Here is a 21,067-nt window from a genome sequence, read left to right as displayed (position 1 = left end):
GCTGCTGTGTTCCTTCTCCCATTCATGCTGCTACACCCCTGCTGGGAGCTGGGCTCTCCTACTCCTGGCACTGTGGGCAGCAGTGGATCTGTCGCCCAGCTCTTCCGAGGGCCATGTTTCTAGCGGACACCGTGTCCTTCGAGAGTGTGCATTCTTACCGCTTCCACCAGGCTGCTGGCGCTGCCGTGGAGCTGCCGGCTGCTCCCTGCGGTCTGGCTGGGCACGGTCAGGGACACCGGCCGGGCTCTCCTGGGGCTGCCGCCGCTCTCAGGGTACCGGGAGCCGCAGTGGACGGACGGCAAGCTGCTGTTGAGCTTCTCCGAGGACTCTGCCCCGTCGAGGCGCAGGGTTGGGATGGTCTGTTGCGGCCAGCCCCGGTTGCAGGGCGTGGCCGGGGGCGTAGCACACAGCCGAGAGAACATGGTGGGGGAATGGCTTCGCTGGAGCAGGGGACTCAGGCCGGCCACTGCTAATGCCTGTGGACAGAGGAGGGACAAGGTGAATGAGAGCTTGCAGGGCTGGAACAAGGAGGTGCTGAAGAAACCATCCGAGAAAGGTCTGGAGAGTCTCGAGGCTTTTGAAAACAGCTGCCGACTCCTTGAAGGGTTTAGATGTGTGCTGCAAACTCATTTTGCAAGCTTTCCTTTAAATGGTGTACCCTGTGCTAGTGCCAAGCACTGGATTGGAAACTTTCAGAACTGCAGCTCTTCAGCCTGGGAGCCACGGCACTGCCAGGAGGGATGCAGCCCCATTCCCACGGCACTGCCAGGAGAGATGCAGCCCCATTCCCCTGGCACTGCCAGGAGGGATGCAGCCCCATTCCCCTGGCACTGCCAGGAGGGATGCAGCCCCATTCCCACGGCACTGCCAGGAGGCATGCAGCCCCATTCCCCTGGCACTGCCAGGAGGGATGCAGCCCCATTCCCCTGGCACTGCCAGGAGGGATGCAGCCCCATTCCCACGGCACTGCCAGGAGGGATGCAGCCCCATTCCCCTGGCACTGCCAGGAGGGATGCAGCCCCATTCCCACGGCACTGCCAGGAGGGATGCAGCCCCATTCCCACGGCACTGCCAGGAGGGATGCAGCCCCATTCCCCTGGCACTGCCAGGAGGCATGCAGCCCCATTCCCACGGCACTGCCAGGAGGGATGCAGCCCCATTCCCCTGGCACTGCCAGGAGGGATGCAGCCCCATTCCCCTGGCACTGCCAGGAGGGATGCAGCCCCATTCCCCTGGCACTGCCAGGAGGGATGCAGCCCCATTCCCCTGGCACTGCCAGGAGGCATGCAGCCCCATTCCCACGGCACTGCCAGGAGGGATGCAGCCCCATTCCCACGGCACTGCCAGGAGGGATGCAGCCCCATTCCCCTGGCACTGCCAGGAGGGATGCAGCCCCATTCCCCTGGCACTGCCAGGAGGCATGCAGCCCCATTCCCACGGCACTGCCAGGAGGGATGCAGCCCCATTCCCCTGGCACTGCCAGGAGGGATGCAGCCCCATTCCCCTGGCACTGCCAGGAGGGATGCAGCCCCATTCCCCTGGCACTGCCAGGAGGGATGCAGCCCCATTCCCCTGGCACTGCCAGGAGGGATGCAGCCCCATTCCCCTGGCACTGCCAGGAGGGATGCAGCCCCATTCCCACGGCACTGCCAGGAGGGATGCAGCCCCATTCCCACGGCACTGCCAGGAGGGATGCAGCCTCATTCCCACGGCACTGCCAGGAGGGATGCAGCCCCATTCCCCTGGCACTGCCAGGAGGGATGCAGCCCCATTCCCACGGCACTGCCAGGAGGGATGCAGCCCCATTCCCACGGCACTGCCAGGAGGCATGCAGCCCCATTCCCACGGCACTGCCAGGAGGGATGCAGCCCCATTCCCCTGGCACTGCCAGGAGGGATGCAGCCCCATTCCCCTGGCACTGCCAGGAGGGATGCAGCCCCATTCCCCTGGCACTGCCAGGAGGGATGCAGCCCCATTCCCCTGGCACTGCCAGGAGGGATGCAGCCCCATTCCCACGGCACTGCCAGGAGGGATGCAGCCCCATTCCCACGGCACTGCCAGGAGGGATGCAGCCCCATTCCCACGGCACTGCCAGGAGGGATGCAGCCCCATTCCCACGGCACTGCCAGGAGGGATGCAGCCCCATTCCCACAGCACTGCCAGGAGGGATGCAGCCCCATTCCCACGGCACTGCCAGAAACATTACCTCTTCTCTAGTGGGGGAGACAGCAACTCATTTTCCCACCACTGACACCACACATAGCACAGGCTTTTACTGCCAGTTGCTGTTTTAAGTGTCTACTGATGATATCTACAGATACCAGATGTGAATTTTAGATGTGTGTGCAGTTGGCAATAACTTTAAATCCACCACGGGATTTTAAGGCATCTGTTGTTGGTGGGAGGATCAATATCTGATGATTATACTTTCAGCCATCCAGTCCTTCCTGTAGTCATATACACAACCCCTGAGTCATCCAGCCTCCTCTTATAACAAATTCTCAGGAAGCCTCTTGTTGCACAGGGCTGATCTGATGCCTTATTGATGGTGACTGCTTCCTTGTTCTATGAGCAAGACTGTCAGAGTCATAAGCTCATCTCAGACAGCTCATGGCTGAGCAATGAAATAAACGCATAGAAAATGCAAAAGCACGTGGATTGTGTTGTGTTCAGGCTGGCGTTAGGCTCACCCAGCTTCAGCTATGGGGAAGCTCTGTGTTTAGTCTAAGCTAGCTGTGCAGAGAGGCACTGGCAAGCCTCCCTTCTCTTCAATGCCTGCCTGAAAACGCTGCCTCAAAGACATGACTTACACAAGACTTAAATTTGCCTTTTGGTGATGCTCCTTCCCTCCATGGACCACAGTGGGACTGAACTGACTAACTTAAACCAGACAGCTCACTTTAAGCTATCTAATGTTCAGTGAAGCTCAGTCCATCTGCCACTGAAGTCCTTGGGAACTGATAACTATGTTGTGCTGGTGGCTTCAGTGTCAGGTAAACAACAGAATTAATTATTAGTCACCTGAAAGTTCACCAAGGCTTTCTCAGAAATTAGATGTCAGACTCCTATGAAATTTCAGTGAGGAAGAAAGCCCTTAAAACTTCTTCTGAATAAGTCATGCCCTGCAGGCTCTGATGGCCTCAGCACATCCCTTAAACAGCCAGGACTTCAAGGAGAGACCTAGATCTGTCAGGCAGGGCAACGGAACCAATTTTTCAGCTTGTTGGCAGAAACATATATAAAATGTTTTATCAAAAATGTAAGGTTCTGAGGAAGCTGAAAGAACCTCTGTGGGATTGCTTTGAGCTTCAGCTGCATACATTTACATATCATGATGTACAGGTATTCTATGAGAGCACCTCTTCAAGCATTCACAGCAACAGAATCCATTAGGCTTAGCAGAGGCAACCTTTCCACTCTGTGGTCTTATTTTAGGCACTGTTAACATTTTTGTAAGCATGTGAACATTGCTGAGTGTTGTCAGCTGGTGGCCAGATGCCTCTGTCAGGGTAGCCCTTCGGTCTGGTTGAGTGACACCTGTGTGGGCAGAGCCCCATCCCTCCAGGACTGCCTGGTGGGTTGAGGAAGGGTGAAGTAGCTCCATCTTATTTGTAGAGGTTGGAGGGAGGTGATTCTGTCAGCTGTGTGGGCTGAGAGGGCTGGGAGGCCTGTGTTCCCTCTGCCTGGCCTGCCATGGGAGGGCTGTTGCTGCTGTGGTGAACGTGGGAAGCTGTTTCCTGACCAATCCTCCCTGCTCCAACACATTTTCTGGTTGTTCCTGCCACAGCTGTACCTCTCTGCAGACCACTGCTTTCTGGAGCTCAAGAATTAAAGGATAACTCTCTGGAAGTGGAGGTGAGAAAAGCCAAGGAGCCTCAAGCCCACTCCTCTCTCACTCCTCTGACTTCTCACTCCTCCCATTCCTGCTGTGTGGCATTTTCTGCCCTCGTGGCAGCCTAAAGAGGTGGCAAGGCCATTCTGCCCTGCCTGGGTGGACTGCACAGAGCAGGATGCCACACTTGCAAGGCTGGCACTGCCATCTGCACTTGTTTCTTTTATGGTGACAAAAAGTGGCATTGTCAAACCAACAGACACAGCTCTCCTTTGGAGTCTGACAGCTGGCTAATCATCTAGGTACGTGCCCAAGCATACATTTGCTAGGCTGCTGAACACAGTTACAAAGGGCTTAAGAAGCTGATTGATTATGTGTAATCAGTTTATGTTTTAAAATGGTTAATTACGCTTACTGGTTACCTTTAATTAATATGAAAGTAGACTGTGCACAGTTCATTCATGTGCATACTGCCATCAAAGCCAGTGTAATTGTGCTGCAGCATGCAATTTGGGTAGTTGTTTTCATCTTTTTGCTAGTATTTTATTTTATTCTTTCATGGGCATCAGAAAATGATAACTGTGGCTGACTCCAAGGGACATATTCCTGTAGCATTCTGGGAATGATAGAAGTCCTGAGTGCTAAAACCTGGGCCTTTGGTGTGGGTGAGAATCTATCCCAAATGGTTTTTAAGCAGTGGGTTGGGACACTCTGGGGCAGCACTGCAGCTGGCTGTGTGGTTATTAACACTCACCTGTGTGGTTATTAACACTCACCTGTGTGGTTGTTAACACTCACCTGATGATGGACCAGATGCAAAGGCAGGACTGTCTTCTGCGAGACGTCCACGCCCTGGTTTTTCTGTCTTTTCAAACACTCTAAGTGAAAAGATGCTCTTCGACCTGAAACAGCAACCACACACAATGTGTTCATCACTCATAATACACCACAGGTCATCTGCTTCCAGTTTCTTTTAGTGCAGCCCCACTGGACATACACCAAAGACACACATGCTTTAGGCTCTGTCCAGTTTCCCTCAACACTCTCCGCAGCAAATGTATTTACAGAAAGCACTCGGGCATCACGAACCAATCAATGCTACCTTCCAAGCAAGCTGCAAGGTGGAGTTCTGAACACTTTTCTCCTTTAGAGCACATGCAGCTGATTTCCCTCCTGAGCAGTGGCAGTGCTCTCAGACCTCTGTGACTGGGGCAAAGCCCTCACCAGGATGGTGGCAGCTGAGGCTCTGGAGCTGTGCTGGCTGTACACAACACGCAGACACTGCTCAGGTGGCACTGGAGCCCTGCTTGCTTGTGATCTGTGTCCCTCAGCTGCCAGACATACCCCAGTGTACGAGACTGTGTCTAGAGCAAGGTCGAGTGGAACTGAATTAATCAGTGGTGAATTTACTGGTGAATGGAAGGTGACTTAGACAGACGTGAAGCATTTTCAGAATTTGGAAGGAAGGAAAAAAAAAAATATTTTAGAGGGAGCTGTTGAAACGGTCACATTGTTTACTTGCTATAAAATTAAACTTTACTTCTCTAAATATGAGAAAGGTACTCCCAATGAGGAATTAAAAACTACTGAAAAGTATGTTTATGATGAAGTGTTTTAGTTCTGAAAAATGGCAAATAAATCCAATATTAAAGATTCAATACATGGCACACTAAAATATTTTGTGGTCTTCTTGATTTTGTTGACATTTTTCTAACGAAGAAAAGAAAATTAGAATTCTGAAAATAGTAAGTATCTAATATTGGTTTGTTGAGAAAAAGCTCTCTCAGGGTTAGAGAAAATATGTTATAACCCAGAGAATGAATATTACAATGCAGGTTAAAAGTACTTCCTCTTTCTAGAGAAAAAACCCAACTAGTAAAATGAGTATGACATCAATGTATAAATATTCACTGGAATGTAGTTAGTATCAAGGGCTGACTACCTTACAGATAGATATAAAGTTGTCATTGCCTAATATTTTAAGATTTGAAATAAAGTAAATGTTATTAGAACACTCAGGCATCCTGAAGGATTTGAGTGAAGACTCAGTAGCCTCACTTTAAACATATCTAGTCTGTCACTGTTATTCTGTAAAAATGTATTTTATATACATGATTCTTTTTAGTTTCTCCCTTCAATGCCCTTTTTCGCCACACCAATACTCAGAAAAAGGTTGAAAATGTTATACCTAAAAGAGTTCATTTTCTCACAGACTCTCTTGATACTTCATAAAACCTTGTGATTCATGGGTTTCACCTGACAGTGAGGCACTTGCAAATCTCCAGGTACAATTAGATCAGAAGGCAAATTCATGTTGTATTAACTTAATCTGACATTCAGTGTGTTCCTGGTAGCAGAGAAAGGAGACAATCTCTCATTTCTCCTTGCTGAATACACAGAGCAGAACACCACAGACTCAAGGCTCACCCACTCGGTGACTCCCTGGTGATTGGAGAGTCTACAGTTCTCAAATAAACGGCCCTAATTCACAGGCAGGCTTAATCAAACAGATCACAGGAACTGTCCAAACAGCCACAGGTTCATCTGCTGACTGAGTGTGAAGCCAGCAGAGCCATGTGCCTGATCAGGATTGTCTGCACACCCTGGGATTCCTGGTCTCACAAGCTGAATGCAGCAAACAGCAACACCCGTGCCCACACAGGCTGGGATTCCTGCAGAGAGATGTGGGAACTTCACCAAGGTAGAAGAAACCCAGCCCAGCCCTGCTGGGAGGTTACCTAGTGCTGAGGAGCACAGAAACCCCTTCTTCGGAGAGTGCCGGGTGTCCTCTCCTTTGTTGTTTTCTGGTGGAGTGAGTTGTCTGTTTTCATCATCTTGGTATGCAAGCCTGGGAAGGAGAGCAGAGGCAATTAGAAAAGCAGCTGATACTGGGCAGAATAAGCCCTTTTCCAGCAAGGAGGCCAGGAAGATCATGCTAGCAAAGGGATGCAAGAGTGAGCTAGCTTCAAACTGTTACTGGTCCAGGAGCAGTAACAAGAGACTGTGAGACAGAGAACCCTCTGAAAATGAGGTCTGGGAACATCAGGAGGTAGAAGGGAATGTGGGGGAGGCCCTGCAGATCCAGATGTCTCATTCAGAGAAGGAGAATCCTAGGTGAAATATACCCTTTTCAATATTACTTCTAGGGCTGAACTGCACTTTTTAAAAAAATTATTTTCTGATATTTGAGTTGTCTGACTCAAATTTTCTGACCTTCCCCCATAAATTGAAACTTTTATAGAAAAAGTCACCTCTTCCCACCTCTCCCCCTTAATTAAAGAACCACCCAAACACCTTGACTAAAGCTGCAAAGCTCACATTTCGGTAGAGAGCAGACTTGGTTCACTACAGTACTCAATGTCTTCATTCAAATTTTCGTCATAAGTCTCATCCTGAGACACTTCCTCTTGGCAAACAATTGCCAGCTGGCTGTCTCTGGAACTGGAGCTAATGAGCAAAAAAGACAAGTCAAGATATGGAGATGGTAAAGACAACCTGTTACAAAGACAAGAATGACAGGCTCCATCTGTCTCCGTTTATTATAATGCTGAAGAGCCATCATAGAAAAATCAATGACTGAGCAGAGCTACAGAGTTCACAAATACAAGGCAACAACCTTTGTCTGTGTCTTCTTTCACAGGATGAGTTTCTTAAACCAGTGCTGAACAACACTGTAAATGTATTTTGTCATTTGTGACTACCCGTACTCTATTAATGTGCACATCACACTGACCACGTTTCCAAAGATACACCTCACTGAACTCACAGTAAAATCTGAGATGGGCTCTCAGCCATAAGCTTTTTCCCTTGTTGCAAAAAACTTGGTTATGGATTTCAGAAAAGCCTCCTGGCCACTCACAGTAACCTTCTCATCTCTATGATGTGTGGCCTTTGCCTCCCCAAATTCCTGCCTCTGCACCAGCTCTGGCCTCTGCCGCCTGGTCACGTTCTCTTCCTTGCTGGCTTTTCCATCTTTCGTCCCTTTTTTCAACTGCAGAGTGCTTCTACTGAATTCAATAGGCTCTGTTCAAAGCCTTAGGTGTGCCAGCCCTTCATTCCCTGCTTGCCTCCTCTGTCCCTCTGTTTCACATTTCAGCACCTGTATTTCACTTCATTTGGACTTTGTGTTTTCTGAGGAGTAAAGTAAAATCTGGAGGTAGCTTGAATCTTTGAGGTGTGGACATGGAGGTATTGGAAACAATTTCAGTTTCTTACTAGTATTTGCAGAAGAGAGCAGGGTGGCATTTTTTTTTTTTCATCTTCTAGGGACTGGAGAGGCAACATTAACCTCATCTGGTTAAAGCAAAAACCACTGCGAGAAGTGTGGGTATGCATTGTATAAGAGAGCCTGTAGGGCAGTGCTGCAGTGGCCTTCCTCTGAAATGACAGGCAAGTAAAACTGCTAAGGTGCAGAGAGGAAAAATATCTGTACCTGGCATCTCCTCCTGCTCAACAGTCTGTGTGTAGCCAAAAACATACAGAATTTTTGTATGAACATGCCAGGGTGTACTGCACTATGCTGTGATCAGAGAATGTGTAGGTGTGTGAGCCCAGCTAGAATCTCTAAAAAACCCCGGATCTAGAAAACAGCCAGAACACGAACCACTACTTGCCCCGAGCTGGGAGTATTTTCTGGAGCTGTCATGGTGATCAGTATCTCTATTTCAGCCCTACTGACACCAGAAAGGAGAGCTCATGTTCAGCATTAATGGGAATTTGGAGTTTGAGTAGGATGAACAGTGTGGGTGTTGCACCCAGCCAGCATTAGAGGGTTATGGAGAACACGTACCGTCCCAGGGTCTCGTAGTAATGTGTCCTAATTCAAGGAACGTGCCCAGGGAAGCAAGGAGAGAAAAGAACACCACGTTAGCAGTGTCACACCAGCACAAGTCAGCAAGGAGGAGGGCAGATGGTAACACAAGTTGTGCAGCTCCTGTGGCCTCCCTCAGGAAGGCACAAAATAGAAAAACCACGTGACTCTTCACTTGGGCAATTCTGCACCCACTGAAGTTCCTCTGTCTTATTTTCTATTCTGTCCTTTCCGGGGGCAGCATTTGTCCACCTTTTCACACTGCTCACTCCCTGCACTGAAAAAAAATCCATCTCCTTCCTGCTGTTTCTGAAAGTATTAAAAAAAATCTCCCACTGAGAAAAATGATATTCCTTTTGTATTAGTCATCTGTGTGTAGAGAGCCTGTCCAGAGAAGGGGATTTTCTTTGCTTTGTTTCTGAAAACCTTGCCTCCCTGCTCCCAGAATGTCTTTGGTGACCTCTGTAGGGATGTGACCTGCTGAATGAAAAACCACTGACTTCAACAAAGCTCCCTGTCGGGTGATTGAGACATGAAGAGCAGTCTCCTTGAGCTACCAGTTGATAAAACACCTCCCTGTGATGAAGGAGGGTTTGGATCTTACAAAGGTAAATTACAAAGGTTATCTTTCCTGATAAAGCCCAAAGAAACCGAGTGTGTTGGTCAGTAAGGTGCTTTGCAGTGGCTGATTGGTGCCTATCTGTTGCGCTGTGGGCTTTGGCACAGGTGGAGAACCAGAAGGCTCAATCCAGGCTGCAGGCTGGGCAATGTCTGGGAGTGACTTCAGCTCGGCAGCAGTGCTCTGGTGTTTGCATGCACCTTCCAACACCTGCTCCCTTGGCTCCCTCTGTGCTCCAAAACTTACCTTTTGGATGGGAGTTTCCAAGGAGCCTCCTGCACACATATGGTGGGTGACAAGGGGGTCCCATGGCCTTCCACTGTGCTGATAGTGCTGGGGTAGCTGGGCGGGCTGGGGAAGCGACACAGGGCAGTGTTGTTGGCATTGTTGATATTGGCATTGGAGCCTGAAGATGAGTAGCTGCTGGGAGTGAAGGTGGAGTCCACCAGCTTCTCGTGAGATGGAGACTCGGTATCTCCGTGGTTGTTGCCAGACTTATTGATGTGCAAAGGTCTCTGGGTGGTGAATGTCTGGGGGAAGCCACTCCTGCCATCACTTTGGTAATAGCTCACATGGTTTCCAAACAAGCCTCCAGCTCTCTGTCAGAGAAACAGAAAGGATTTTTCCTTTGTTAGTGAGATGTGCAAGGGCCCAGGTGTTTTCATTCTTAGACTGTTCTTGAGGGAAAAAAAGTGAGGAGCAAAGTGAGCATGGTGGCACTGGTGCTCCCTCTTCCAGCAGGCAGTGTGTGGACTTCTCTGTCACAGACTAGGTACACACAGGCTGGGATTCCAGAGGACTGGCAGGTGAATATATATGTCTGTACACCTCCCACCAGTCCTGGGAGTCCAGGATGCAGTATGGATGCAAGGCTCAGGTAGCTGCTGACTGGTTTTCCCAGTGCAGTTGCAAAGGAACATTTAGACATGAGAGGGAATTTGAGAAGAGCACCAGAAACTATTAATCACCTGGGGGAAGAAATGAAGAGAAATTTAATGAGCCAGTTATGTACTGTTTAGATGGTGAGTAATGAGGGACTGACAGCATCTTTCTGTAAAGAAAGGAGGAAAATTCCAAAGGAGAAGAAAAGTTACCAGAGGAAACAATTACAAAAAATAGGAATGAAATAAGAAAGAAAAGATTTAGCTAAGTAGCTCAGAAAATTTTCTCTTGCCATAGGAGCTCTATTGGGTTCTAGTGCACTTTTTGGAAGGATGCTACCAGTGCCACTGAAAGGAGTGAACAAAACACTGAAGTGTGCCTGGCTGCTGCTTTGCAGATTGCAAGATGGCTGCACTGATCTGTTCTTTAATTTAGGTTTCATGAGGGAATCTTCCAGTGAGAAGTTTCCCTTGAGAGAGAGAGAGAAGGAATTGGGATAAAATTGTGCCAAGACCTTAGGACCTTTCACTTAGGATCTAGGTCCACCACTGTTTTCTACTAAGATCTACAAAACAAGGAGCGCCCAGCTGAAATGCAGAATACACAAAAGAGAATGTAACACTCTGAACTCGGTCTCAGCTCACAAACTTGTTCAGAACCTACCCGGAAGATATCATCTTCAGAGGCAGCAGAAACAGCTTCTTTCATGGCCTTGTCCAACTCTTCTTCAGCTGTCAGGTCTCCAGAGATTGCTCGTCGGATCTCCGGCCCTATGTCGTGGAGTGTGCGCAGACCAGCCTGCAAAACAGCAAACTATAGAGCTTCATATCTCCGAGTGGGCACAGGAGAGACAACAGCATTGCCATTTCTCCCTAAACACTGTGGAGCCCTTTTACTTAGCATAGCACCCCCAGCTCCTAGAACACCAACAGATTCTGTCCTTTCATCTCCACCTTAGAGAGAGAGAAACTCCTAGCAATACAAACCAAGGAATGTTTGTTGCTAGTCCCTGGCTTCATCACAACAGGACATAGATGTAAATCCACAGGCTTGACTAAGCAGCTCTTGGTGTTGTGCTTTCAACTCTGAGTTCTCAGATCCACAACCAGAAGCTCTAGAGCAGCCACAGTTCCAGTTGAACCGTGTACTCTGGTGCCTCTGAAAATCTCTTTTTTTTTAATCAGCAGCTTAAATATGGATTTAATAACTAAGCTTCTGGCATCTTGACCTGGAGAGTCCTCAAACCCCTCACTGACTGTAGTCTGTTCCAAAGAGTCCATCTAGGGTGGTAAGCTGTGGGTGTACTGAGGCCTCATTCTGTGTTTATGCCCACATCACAGCACTTTTCAGCTTGCTGAAACTCCAGAGTCACCCTTTTTCCTCAATGTACCCTCAAGGGACATAAATAGTACTGCTTGTACAGTCAATGGGGCTTTCTCTTTCTGTCACACAGCCTGGTAGTCTACTGAGTGAACATGTATCACAGTGGGGAACAGATCCCAGTCCTTACAGTCCGATGCCTTGTCCATTAGGTGGCCTTGGCATCCAGGTCTGCTTTTTGCTTTTTAAGTGATTTTGCCTCCTGGCAACATGCAGACTCCTCAGAATGGGTCAAATGTATGTGGGAGTAAGAAAATGTCTGTAGGACATTTCATACCAGTTCTCTAAAAGGATCCCAAATTTCAAGTATTACTGGCAGATTGATAAACTGTGATTATACCTCACCTGTGCCTTCCATTTCCAGAGCCAAGGGATTGTGAGCCCATGGTACACAGGTATTTATCCAAAAGGATTGGTGTGATAATTCAAGGAGTCTGTGAGCTCCTTTCCAGTAGGGACAGCCCATTGCAACCCCCAGAATGATTAAGAGGGAAGTGGGGCCACCTGTCTCTACTGTACCACCCCTGTCCACTCGGGGCCCGCTTGTCACCTGTAAGGACAGCGCATTGCGCTGGGAGGGCTTCCCCACCAGCCCCTGCTCTTTACGTTTCTTGAACTTCCGGAAATACTCCTGGATCAAGAAGGTGGCGTAGAACTTCCCGACGGTCACCTCGTCATCTGCAAGCAATAAATTAAATAAGCAGCTGATTTTAACAGTGTATGTGCTCACGTGAGCCTCGCAGAAACACTGGGCACTGCAGTCCATCTCTGCTTTTCACGGCATCAGGATGCGGGGCCAAAGGAAGGGATTGCTCCACAGCCAGAGCTTGCTGCAAATAGTCAGGAGGAGAGGTGCAGGTGGCATTTGGGCAGACTGGCTCTGCAGGCAGAGAAACCCTGTAGTGGGAGTACATCTAACCTTTGCAGTCTCTGGTGTTGGTTAACCACAAAGGATCTCGTTACAGCAGCAGCCTCCCAGTCTGGGTCAACACATGCAGCTGTCTTGTGACACCCCGGGGTCAGACTTATTCACAGGCTGGGCTCACCAACAGCATCTGACCGATCAGCCATCCCAGGCCTGATCTGACCCTTCCCTGCACTGGAATTCTGTCCCTTTGTGCCTAAACATGGGTGTGAGTGAACAGAGAAGATCATCTCTCCCCTGAAATGTGCTCACAGCTGTGTTCCCGCTCAATAAAAACTGTCAGTCAGCCAAAATGGGCACTACCATTTTCTCCAGGTAGCTCTCCTCCCTTCTTCAAAGCCACTGGCAATTTTAGAAGACATGGTCCACTGACTTCAGACAGGTTGAGCAAGGCTCAGGACCTGGCTGCACCTGTTGGCCACCTGCCAAGCAGTTTTGTGCCCATGGGGCCACCTGGAACGTCAGTGAACGCCACACAGGATGACTATGCACCAACTCCTAGTTATGCACATTTTCTTCTTTCCCTGATTTCTCAGCAGTAAGAACAGGACATTTATGTTAGTATAGAACTGATCTCAGCCTGATGAAACACAGATAGCTTGTAGAAGAAAGCCTGTCCCCCATACTCCACCTGATGATCACGAGGTGCAGTAGGACATGACAGGTGGGGGAAAAAATCAGAAAGATTCAGAGACAGGGACAAGACCCTGCACTCACCACCTGCGGGAGGCACCACCTGGTCCAGCAGCTTCATACTGGTGCGCTTCCAGATTTTCTTAATTATTGCTCTCAGCTCTTCGTTGGCTTGCTCCAGGTTACCTGCAGGGTGAAAATCATCAGAGACAGGAATTACACAGACCCTGCAGAGGAGCAATTTAATGTCTGGCATGGCAGTCTCAGGAGGTAAATATCAGAGTGTTTTCAGGAGTGGAAAATTTTGGGCCAAGAGATGCTCAGAGCATTCCTAAAGCTCCCTCACAGCAAGAGGCTTTCTTCTAAATATGCATAGTCATCTCTGGGTAGGTAGGTGACTTTCCTTCTAGATATCCATTTCCTCTCAAATGGGTCACCTTCAATTTTATTTCTTGATTTATGTACATTCAAACCCCTCTCTTCTCTCTGTAGGTGTCTGAAACCAGTATCTTGTCCTCCTAAAGGTGCTGTTCCTGCAGTTTTTCTTATTTCTCCCCAGCACTAAGGCTGCTGAGGGTGTTGCACAAGGCTCTGCATGGCAGTAGCTCCTGTAACAGGATGCAGTGAAGATAGGGACACTGAGTAACTTGCTGAGGATGCAACACATGGACAGCATCAAAGGCAGAAATCTGACTCAGGAGGGCTGTTTCCAAACTCCTGCTCTGACCACTTGAAAGATTCTGCTACAGCAAGAGAGAAAGCAGTTTGAGGCTTTAGATGGTCTCCCAGGAGTTCACTGGCAATGACTCTGAGAGTTTGAGACTCAGACAGACAAGAAAATTGAGTCCTTTTTGGGTCTCTGTTTCATAAGACACAAGATGTCTTACAGGGATTGTGGGTGGCTTTTCCTCAGGAGAGTCTCTTGAGCTGCAGTCAAATTCTGTTTAGCACAACTTTCAAAGCCTTAATATAATTTTTTCATTTTGCCACTGTTTTTTGGCTCAGCTGTGTACAGCTGGCACAGTAAGGTAGAGTTCTGCTGGTCTCTGCTTCCCCATGCCTGAAATGTAATGCAGCCACTCCTGAGGCAGAGGTGTTTAGCTGTGAATCACAGACCTTCACGCTCTTTTAATGCATCTCATTAATGCATGAAGCCAGATTTTGACTCAGGACCAATAGCTTTCATTACAGCAGGTGACAGAGTGCAACAAAGAGGACAAGCTGAGCCCCAAATCTTGTCTGCTTTCCTCAAATATACCTGCCGTCTATGCAGAGCCGTTATCAATCCCTTTACTTCTCATTTGTCTTTACAGCACCACTGTTACTACAATGTAATGTTAATTCATGCTAGTGGAAGCGCAGGAGGAGTTTTTGTGAGATGAGACTCTCGAGTCCAAGCTCTTTTTTTCTCTCTTGGACTGGAAGATCAGTGGCACCAGCAGTCAAAAAGTGGCTCAGCTCTGCAGACAGGGTACAAAGAAGAGGCTTCTTTGCCCTTCGTCCTTCTCCTAATTGCTGTGTGAGCAGACATTGATCTAAAACTTTAAACTCTCAGATCAGTGTGAAGAATATGATCAATAATTTGAGATGATACTATAGGAAGCACTGGCTTCCTAGGTAGTGGGAAACACTGTGCTCTCCCTAGAAGATATTATTCCTCCAAACCTCTTTACATAGCTTTTTGTCCCATGTGCTGCATATGAGTAATTTGGATCATTTTACACAAGATGTCCCTGTTGGTTTATTCCTGCTCAGGACACCTTGGCACGAGAACCACTCTGCTACCTTTGTACCCTTGCAGTCAGCAAACTTCTCACCTTCTGTCTTGATCCTCAGTGCTGTTCTGACCAATGCAAAGAGAGTGGCATTGAACATGACGGTCCCATCACTGTTCAGTGGCATATTCATGGAGACAAGGCGCTGTGGGATGAAGAGAAGAAAGACAACAATCACACTGCCACGCATGGACTGAAGCATGCTCCTCCTCACTCCTCATGATGCCCTCCAGACCTGCCGTCGCTCTTATGTGAATATCCGTGGCTTGTGGATTTAGTTACACAATGAGAATACCCTGTTATTTCTATCTGCCCTAATCTCTCTTGAGATGGGTGTTTAGCAGTACAAGCAGATGTGTGTTCTTGGTGCTTGAGAGCTGTGTTTAGCACAGGTGTGCTCTCCTAACCAGACAGAGGGCTGATGGCCCTGGCTAGTGCACAACCCACCTGCTGGTGACCCTCCAGCCCTCCACTGAGTGGCTGCAGCCCAGAGGAGCTGGAGAGAGGCACAGGGCAGCCCAGGGGTTGTTCAGACTGTCTTGGGGTGACTTTATGATGTGTATCCCATATCGCTGCCCTATGCCCAGAAATTAACTTTGTGCCTTTCTATGCCTCTAAACTGAGCCTGAGAGGGGGAAGGAAAAACTGAGCAAAACTTTTTCAAAGCAGTTTGCAGCTTGTTCAAGGTCAACAGAGATAACTTTTTTTTCCCAGCTGCAGCAGTGGAGGGAGGAAGCACCCGGCTTGCTGCTCCCAGGTCAGTTTTTGGCCAGTTGTTCAGCTTCTTTTTCTCCGGAGAGAGACTGAGAGTTGAATTTTTTTTTCCTTCCCTGGAATTTCAGATTTTCTCCCTTTTCCACTGGACTGCTTCAATATCAGAGCACATCAGGAGAACTTTCCACCGGGCACAGAAGGCCTGGCCCTGGGCCAAGCCCCAGCTCCGAGGAGACCAAGGGGAGGACTCTGACACTTTCCCAGTTTTTTTCTCCACAGCGAGAGATTTTATTATTTAGCATTATTTTCCTTCTCCTGTGTGTTTGTTAAATACATAGTTTTTATCTCTCTCACTTTCCTTTGAAGAAAATTTATTTTTCCTGAACCTGGTGGGGGAGGGGTGGTGACCTGCCTTCTCTCAGAGGATATATCTCTAAATTTGGCCAAACTGGCACACAGACACACGCTGTTGCTGGCTCTGCCTGGTGGGCAGCGAGCTGGGATGTGCCCAGCTGGGATGTGCCAGTGAGTGAGGCAGGGTCAGCTAGAAAATGCCACTGCAGGCTGTTCAGTGTAAAACAACTGGTCTGGTGGGAGGCAGCCCTGCCCACAGCATGGGGGTTGGAATCAGATGATCTTTAAGGTGCCTTTCAAGGCAAAGTTCTCTGCATTCTCTGAGGACTCTCTGGTTTAGCTGCTGTGAGCCCAGCCTGCCCCGAGCCGCAGAGTCCCTTACTTTGCAAGCCACACGGTGAGGGCAGAGCTTCCCGAAGCCCAGCGGGGGCTGGATCCGCCGGAGCAGCGTCACCACATCCAAGTGTTTGATCCGGCCCCTAGAGAAGAAAGCACAGTGAGGGCTGCAGCCTGACCTGCTGGCCTGCCTGCAGAGTGCAGCTACAGCTAAAAGGGTCACTAAGATCTCGCCAGCCTCATGCTGCTGCTCCCTGTAGCCCAGGCATAGCTTAAAGTACTATTTCAGGCCTCTTGCATTTGGTGCCTTCTGCAGGATTTGCCCAGCACTCATTTAACTTCTACTTGTGCAGAAATCCCAGCTGTCACTCATACTTGAGTCAATACTTGCAAGAACTGACCTCAACCTTTTCAATGTTGCAGTTTCTTAGTGCGTGAACCAACAATTTGGGGTTGTCCCCCCGTTGCTGACCTGCTCAAAATAAATATCTGCTTATTTACTTGTTGGTCTGAGACCTATAGCAGGCAGAGAGGTGCAAAGGGTCTGTTTTTTTCCTTGTGGTTTACCTCCCACGTAGATAGCCCCAAGCCACTGTCTTTTAATACTTGTTTATGCTTTGGGCTGTCACTAGAGTGAGCACAAAACAAAGTACTGAACTTCCTCCACAGCAGCAGTTGGGTTTCTCTTAAGTTTGGTAAATGGCATCTTGAAAGAAGAATTCTCTCATGGAGGGAGGCTCTACCAGAGTCAGAGGAGGGGCATGGGAGATGGATGAGGAAGAGGAATAAAAGAGCTTCCGATTTATGAACAGGGAGGAACAGGATGTCATCTGAACTGAGTGGCTATCTATTATATGGCTTCAGCCACTGCAGTCTTGCCTTCAAACAAGCACAAATAGTAGCATCTGTTTCGTTAACAAATGGTGTATTTATTAGAAGTCTGTGCTTATTCTCCATCCATATTAAAAATCCCCCCACAGGAAGTCACCATGAATGGGAAGGAGTGTTTAAATTTATGTATCACTCTTGTAATGTGACACGACCTTACATATGGCAGAACCTGAGCCCAGATTAATCTTGGCACTATGTCTCCTAAAGAAATCTGCTTTTAGTTTACACCCAAATCTCTTTTGCATTATGCTTCTGCATTATGAAGGGGGCTTTGCAATTACAATTGTCAACTGTACAGTCATGCCACAGGGATCTAAATGCACTTCAAGCCTAAGCATGTGTCAAACAGAGCATATAATACTGAGTGTCAGTTAAGCCCTCATGTGAGTTGTTCTAGTGTAACTTTAAATCCCTGCAAGTTTGCTGTTGTGAATAACCCCGCAGACAACGTAATGCAGCCGTGTGAATGCACAGGTTGTGATGGGCATATATGACATATGACAAAACCAGAGATTTGAGCACAGCAGCTCTGCTGTGAGTTCAAAGTCAAGCAGAACAGTCACAGCTCAATATCCCAAACAAATACAACAATAAACCAACCCTCTCATCTCCTTTTCTCAATCTCCTGCTGCCCCTCACCAAGTCTGTATCTCTCCCCGACAGAAAGTAAAGCAATGGCCCGACAGGTAAGAGTGCAGCCTAAATGCTGAGATTTCTGTGAGTGTCTTTGCACTATGGGCTTGTGGATTCACCAGCAGTGCCTTGTGGTGATACCTATTTTAGGAGTTTTGTACAAAAAACCCCAACAAACCCCAACAGTTCCTGCAGGAGGAACATGGCACTTACTGCACTGGCTCTAGAGCACAGAAAATAATGGGCCTGTTCTCCCGAGGAGCTCTGATATCCAGGCTGGGTTACTTACTTAGCTTCAGGGTCATACTCTGCCCAGATCCTTTTAAACTCATCCAGGTGGTGTGGTCCTAAAATGGACCAGTCCCGTGTCAGGTAATCGAAGTTATCCATTATAACAGCTACAAAAAGGTTGATGATCTGCAAACAAGGACAGAGATGATGGGATGGATGAGGCAAGGAACAGCAGATTTTACCAGGTTCTCCATTTAATGTCTGGATTTGGACTCACAAAAACTAGGAAGCCATTGGGGTTATTCCTCCATGGCATCCCCCCAGTTTAAATGGGAAGAGCCCAGAGGTGGAATACTCTCAGCTGGTTACATTTTTCTCTTCCCTACTAAATGGATGAGGCACAAATTTGCTGAATTCTTAGATGTGCTGTTGTGGCTTTTTATTTACCTGTGTCTTTGCCTGGCAGAAGGGGGTGGGAGAACCTGGGATTTATCTTCGATAGGCAGTGGGGCTGAGATAAAAGTCCTTTCTTCTGGCCTGAGACTAAAACTTTTAAAATGTTGCTGCTGTTCACTGGGAGAGTTTTGGGCACTGCTGCCGGCTGCAGAGCGTGTGCTGTTGCTCTGAGCAATGCTGCATTGCCAACACAGAGCAGATGCAAGTGGGATATGTGTATTCTCACAGTCATTGCTGCTGGCAGGGGAGGAAAAACCTGCTCAGCAGCCAGAAGGAACGTAGGAGGGAAGGTGGGAAGTGTGGCTGAGGCGTTGCTAGCCTCAGCACAGCCCACAACACACTAATTTGGTTTTCTCATTGAGAGGGAGGGCAGAAGAGGGGTCCTTTGCTGTGCACAAAGGATTGGGCTTGGAAACAGAGCATCCCCCCAGAGCTGGAGGGAGGCAGGGAAGGGGTGCTGTCACTGAAGGGATGCTGCTGGGAAAGACCCCATGGGGACATTCCCCCTCTTTGAGATCATTCTTCTCCTGTGCATTGCTGATGTCTGGGGAAGCTCAGTCTGACAGAGGGAAGGTTTTGGGTTGGGTGGACTCACCAGGAAGGCACAGAGCATGTAGAAGCTGATGAAATAGAAGACGGCGAAGCTGCTGCCACAGGAGTGATCGGCTTCCGTGGAGTTGGCTGGCTCTGACTCCGGGTCGCACTTCTTGTCCGGGAGACATGCCAGCATGATTTCCTGCCAGGCCTCACCTGTGGCACACCTGGGCGAGGCAAAGGGCAGGGGAAGACAGCAGTGACCTCAGATGTGACAGGGACTGGCCCATTAGCAACCTGTTCCTGCTCCCATGAACATAAATGGGAATTTTGCCACTGAGGTCAATTAAGAGCAAGTTAGGCCGATGGCTTTGACATCCCCTGGCATACCCTGCTCCTCTGTTTGGTTTTGTTGCCATCATCAGTGTATCATTTCTGACTCGCTTTGCCTGCTGTGGGTACAGGGCTCTCATGCTCCAACCACAGTCACGGAGATGTGTGTGACAAGGCTGTGGATTGCATCTAAAAATGTCCTTCAAAATTACAGCAGTGTTGAATTTGTGCCAGCTTCCCACCCCTTCAGCACCCTTCCCTGGCCCCAGCTGGAGTGGGATGATGTGCTAAGCTGAGCTAGGCATGGCCATGCCACAGCATGAGTTCATCATGTCCCTTTCTCTGCTAGAAGTCACACTGGTCAGATTTGACCCAAAGATGTTTTTGACGCATGTCAGCACTGGAGAGCACTGAAAACTGGCTACCTTCCTTCCACTTGCCTCCCTCCCCAGCACTGAGCATTACCAGGGTGAGCTGCTGGGGTACAAGAGACTTAATGGACTTAATCTGACACAATTCCCAGGCTCCCCTGCTGAAGGACAACATGTTACTACTCACCTCAGGAACATGACATGGTAGAAGGAGATAAGCTGTGCCCGAGAGCAGAGGAATTGTGCTCCCAGACTGACACAATCCAGAGCTGTCATACACCCACCTGAAAAGCAGCAGCACTGCCTGGGGGAAGGTCTGGAAGTTATTGTTGCGGTTGATTTCTGTGGTATCGTTCAGCGCAATTTTACCAAACACCTGGCAGAAAGCAGAGGTCTTTTCAGATTAGCCCTGCAAAATCCCCAAACCTCTTGTCACCCGTAACTCTCGGCCTCACCCTGACTCTGATATTTAATGGAATCTGCTCTTCTATTAAAAAAACATTTCCGTGTGTCTTTCATATTTGTTGTTGCTTCCATGATAAAGCTTGTGCTTTATCACCAGAAAAGCACTAATTTTGCAACAAGAGGCATCTTGTGTCAAAACAAGGTATCCTTCCTTATTCATACACTGAATGCATGGCATGGGGCGTTGTTTTAACAGGCACTCAAATGGGAAGGGAGTCCAGCTGAAAGAAATCAGTAATAGAGAAGAAAAGGCTCCTTCCTTCATTGCTTATCTTTGTCAGGGGGAAATGATAGCAAAAGGCCAGCAGCTGCAAATCTTCCATCTCTGTGGGGGGCCTTGGATCTTCACAAAACCATGTGAAGTATATTGCCTTGGATCTGGAATTGTCCAAATGCCTGCCCTTCTATAGTCGTGCTTGTCACCAGCAGGTGTTTCAGGGGTCCTCCCAGAATGCAGCAGCATGAAGATGATGACCAGATCTGCCCAGACAAGGATGTCCTAGAGCTTCCTCCCATGCCACACCAGCTAGTTCATCCAGCCACGGCACGAAGCCTGCAACCATCAGCAAACCTTTTTAGGGGCCTGTCCTCGAGTGTGAAGTCCCCAGTGCAACAGATTTTCAGGCTTCTTTGAAAAAATCTTGGATAGCTGTGGTACTTTCAGGCAGTGGGACTGGGAGCTTAACAAACCTAGTGGAGCAGAAAGGTCGCTGCACAGGATAGTCAGGACTATTTATTTCCCATTGATAACAACGTGGCGGAGATCTTGGGGGCTGAGAGCTGTAATCTCTGTAGCCAAAACAAGCAGCAGGAACAGAGCAGCTCTGAGAGAACACCGAGCTTCTTTTCAAGGAAATGTCACAAATAATTAGCACCCCAAGAGAAACGGTGGC

General features: G+C 48.5%; 1 protein-coding gene across 27 annotated transcripts in view; it reads right to left on the bottom strand.

Annotated features, from left to right (window-relative positions):
- The window catches only part of CACNA1C (calcium voltage-gated channel subunit alpha1 C), a 465,784-nt gene that overhangs the window by 7,351 nt on the left and 437,366 nt on the right, over positions 1 to 21,067 (bottom strand). For 11 of the 27 annotated variants that reach the window (XM_048301198.1, XM_048301189.1, XM_048301199.1 and 8 more), the window contains 13 exons: positions 19,994 to 20,085; positions 19,067 to 19,232; positions 18,074 to 18,201; positions 16,307 to 16,403; positions 14,899 to 15,001; positions 13,166 to 13,267; positions 12,074 to 12,201; positions 10,807 to 10,941; positions 9,508 to 9,860; positions 7,151 to 7,279; positions 6,571 to 6,680; positions 4,631 to 4,734; positions 159 to 476 (listed from right to left, as the gene is read on the bottom strand). In XM_048301198.1, coding sequence (XP_048157155.1) covers positions 159 to 476; positions 4,631 to 4,734; positions 6,571 to 6,680; positions 7,151 to 7,279; positions 9,508 to 9,860; positions 10,807 to 10,941; positions 12,074 to 12,201; positions 13,166 to 13,267; positions 14,899 to 15,001; positions 16,307 to 16,403; positions 18,074 to 18,201; positions 19,067 to 19,232; positions 19,994 to 20,085 — 1,965 coding nt within the window. Of the gene's footprint in view, positions 1 to 158; positions 477 to 4,630; positions 4,735 to 6,570; positions 6,681 to 7,150; positions 7,280 to 8,621; positions 8,649 to 9,507; positions 9,861 to 10,806; positions 10,957 to 12,073; positions 12,202 to 13,165; positions 13,268 to 14,898; positions 15,002 to 16,306; positions 16,404 to 18,073; positions 18,202 to 19,066; positions 19,233 to 19,993; positions 20,086 to 21,067 lie in introns of all 27 variants that reach the window. The other 16 variants (XM_048301175.1, XM_048301195.1, XM_048301174.1 and 13 more) reach the window with 4 other exon arrangements.

Source organism: Corvus hawaiiensis, chromosome 4, assembly GCF_020740725.1.
Source record: "Corvus hawaiiensis isolate bCorHaw1 chromosome 4, bCorHaw1.pri.cur, whole genome shotgun sequence".
Lineage (NCBI taxonomy): Eukaryota > Metazoa > Chordata > Aves > Passeriformes > Corvidae > Corvus > Corvus hawaiiensis.
Note: the sequence above shows the minus strand (reverse complement) of the source record. Positions and strands in the feature narration are given on the sequence as shown.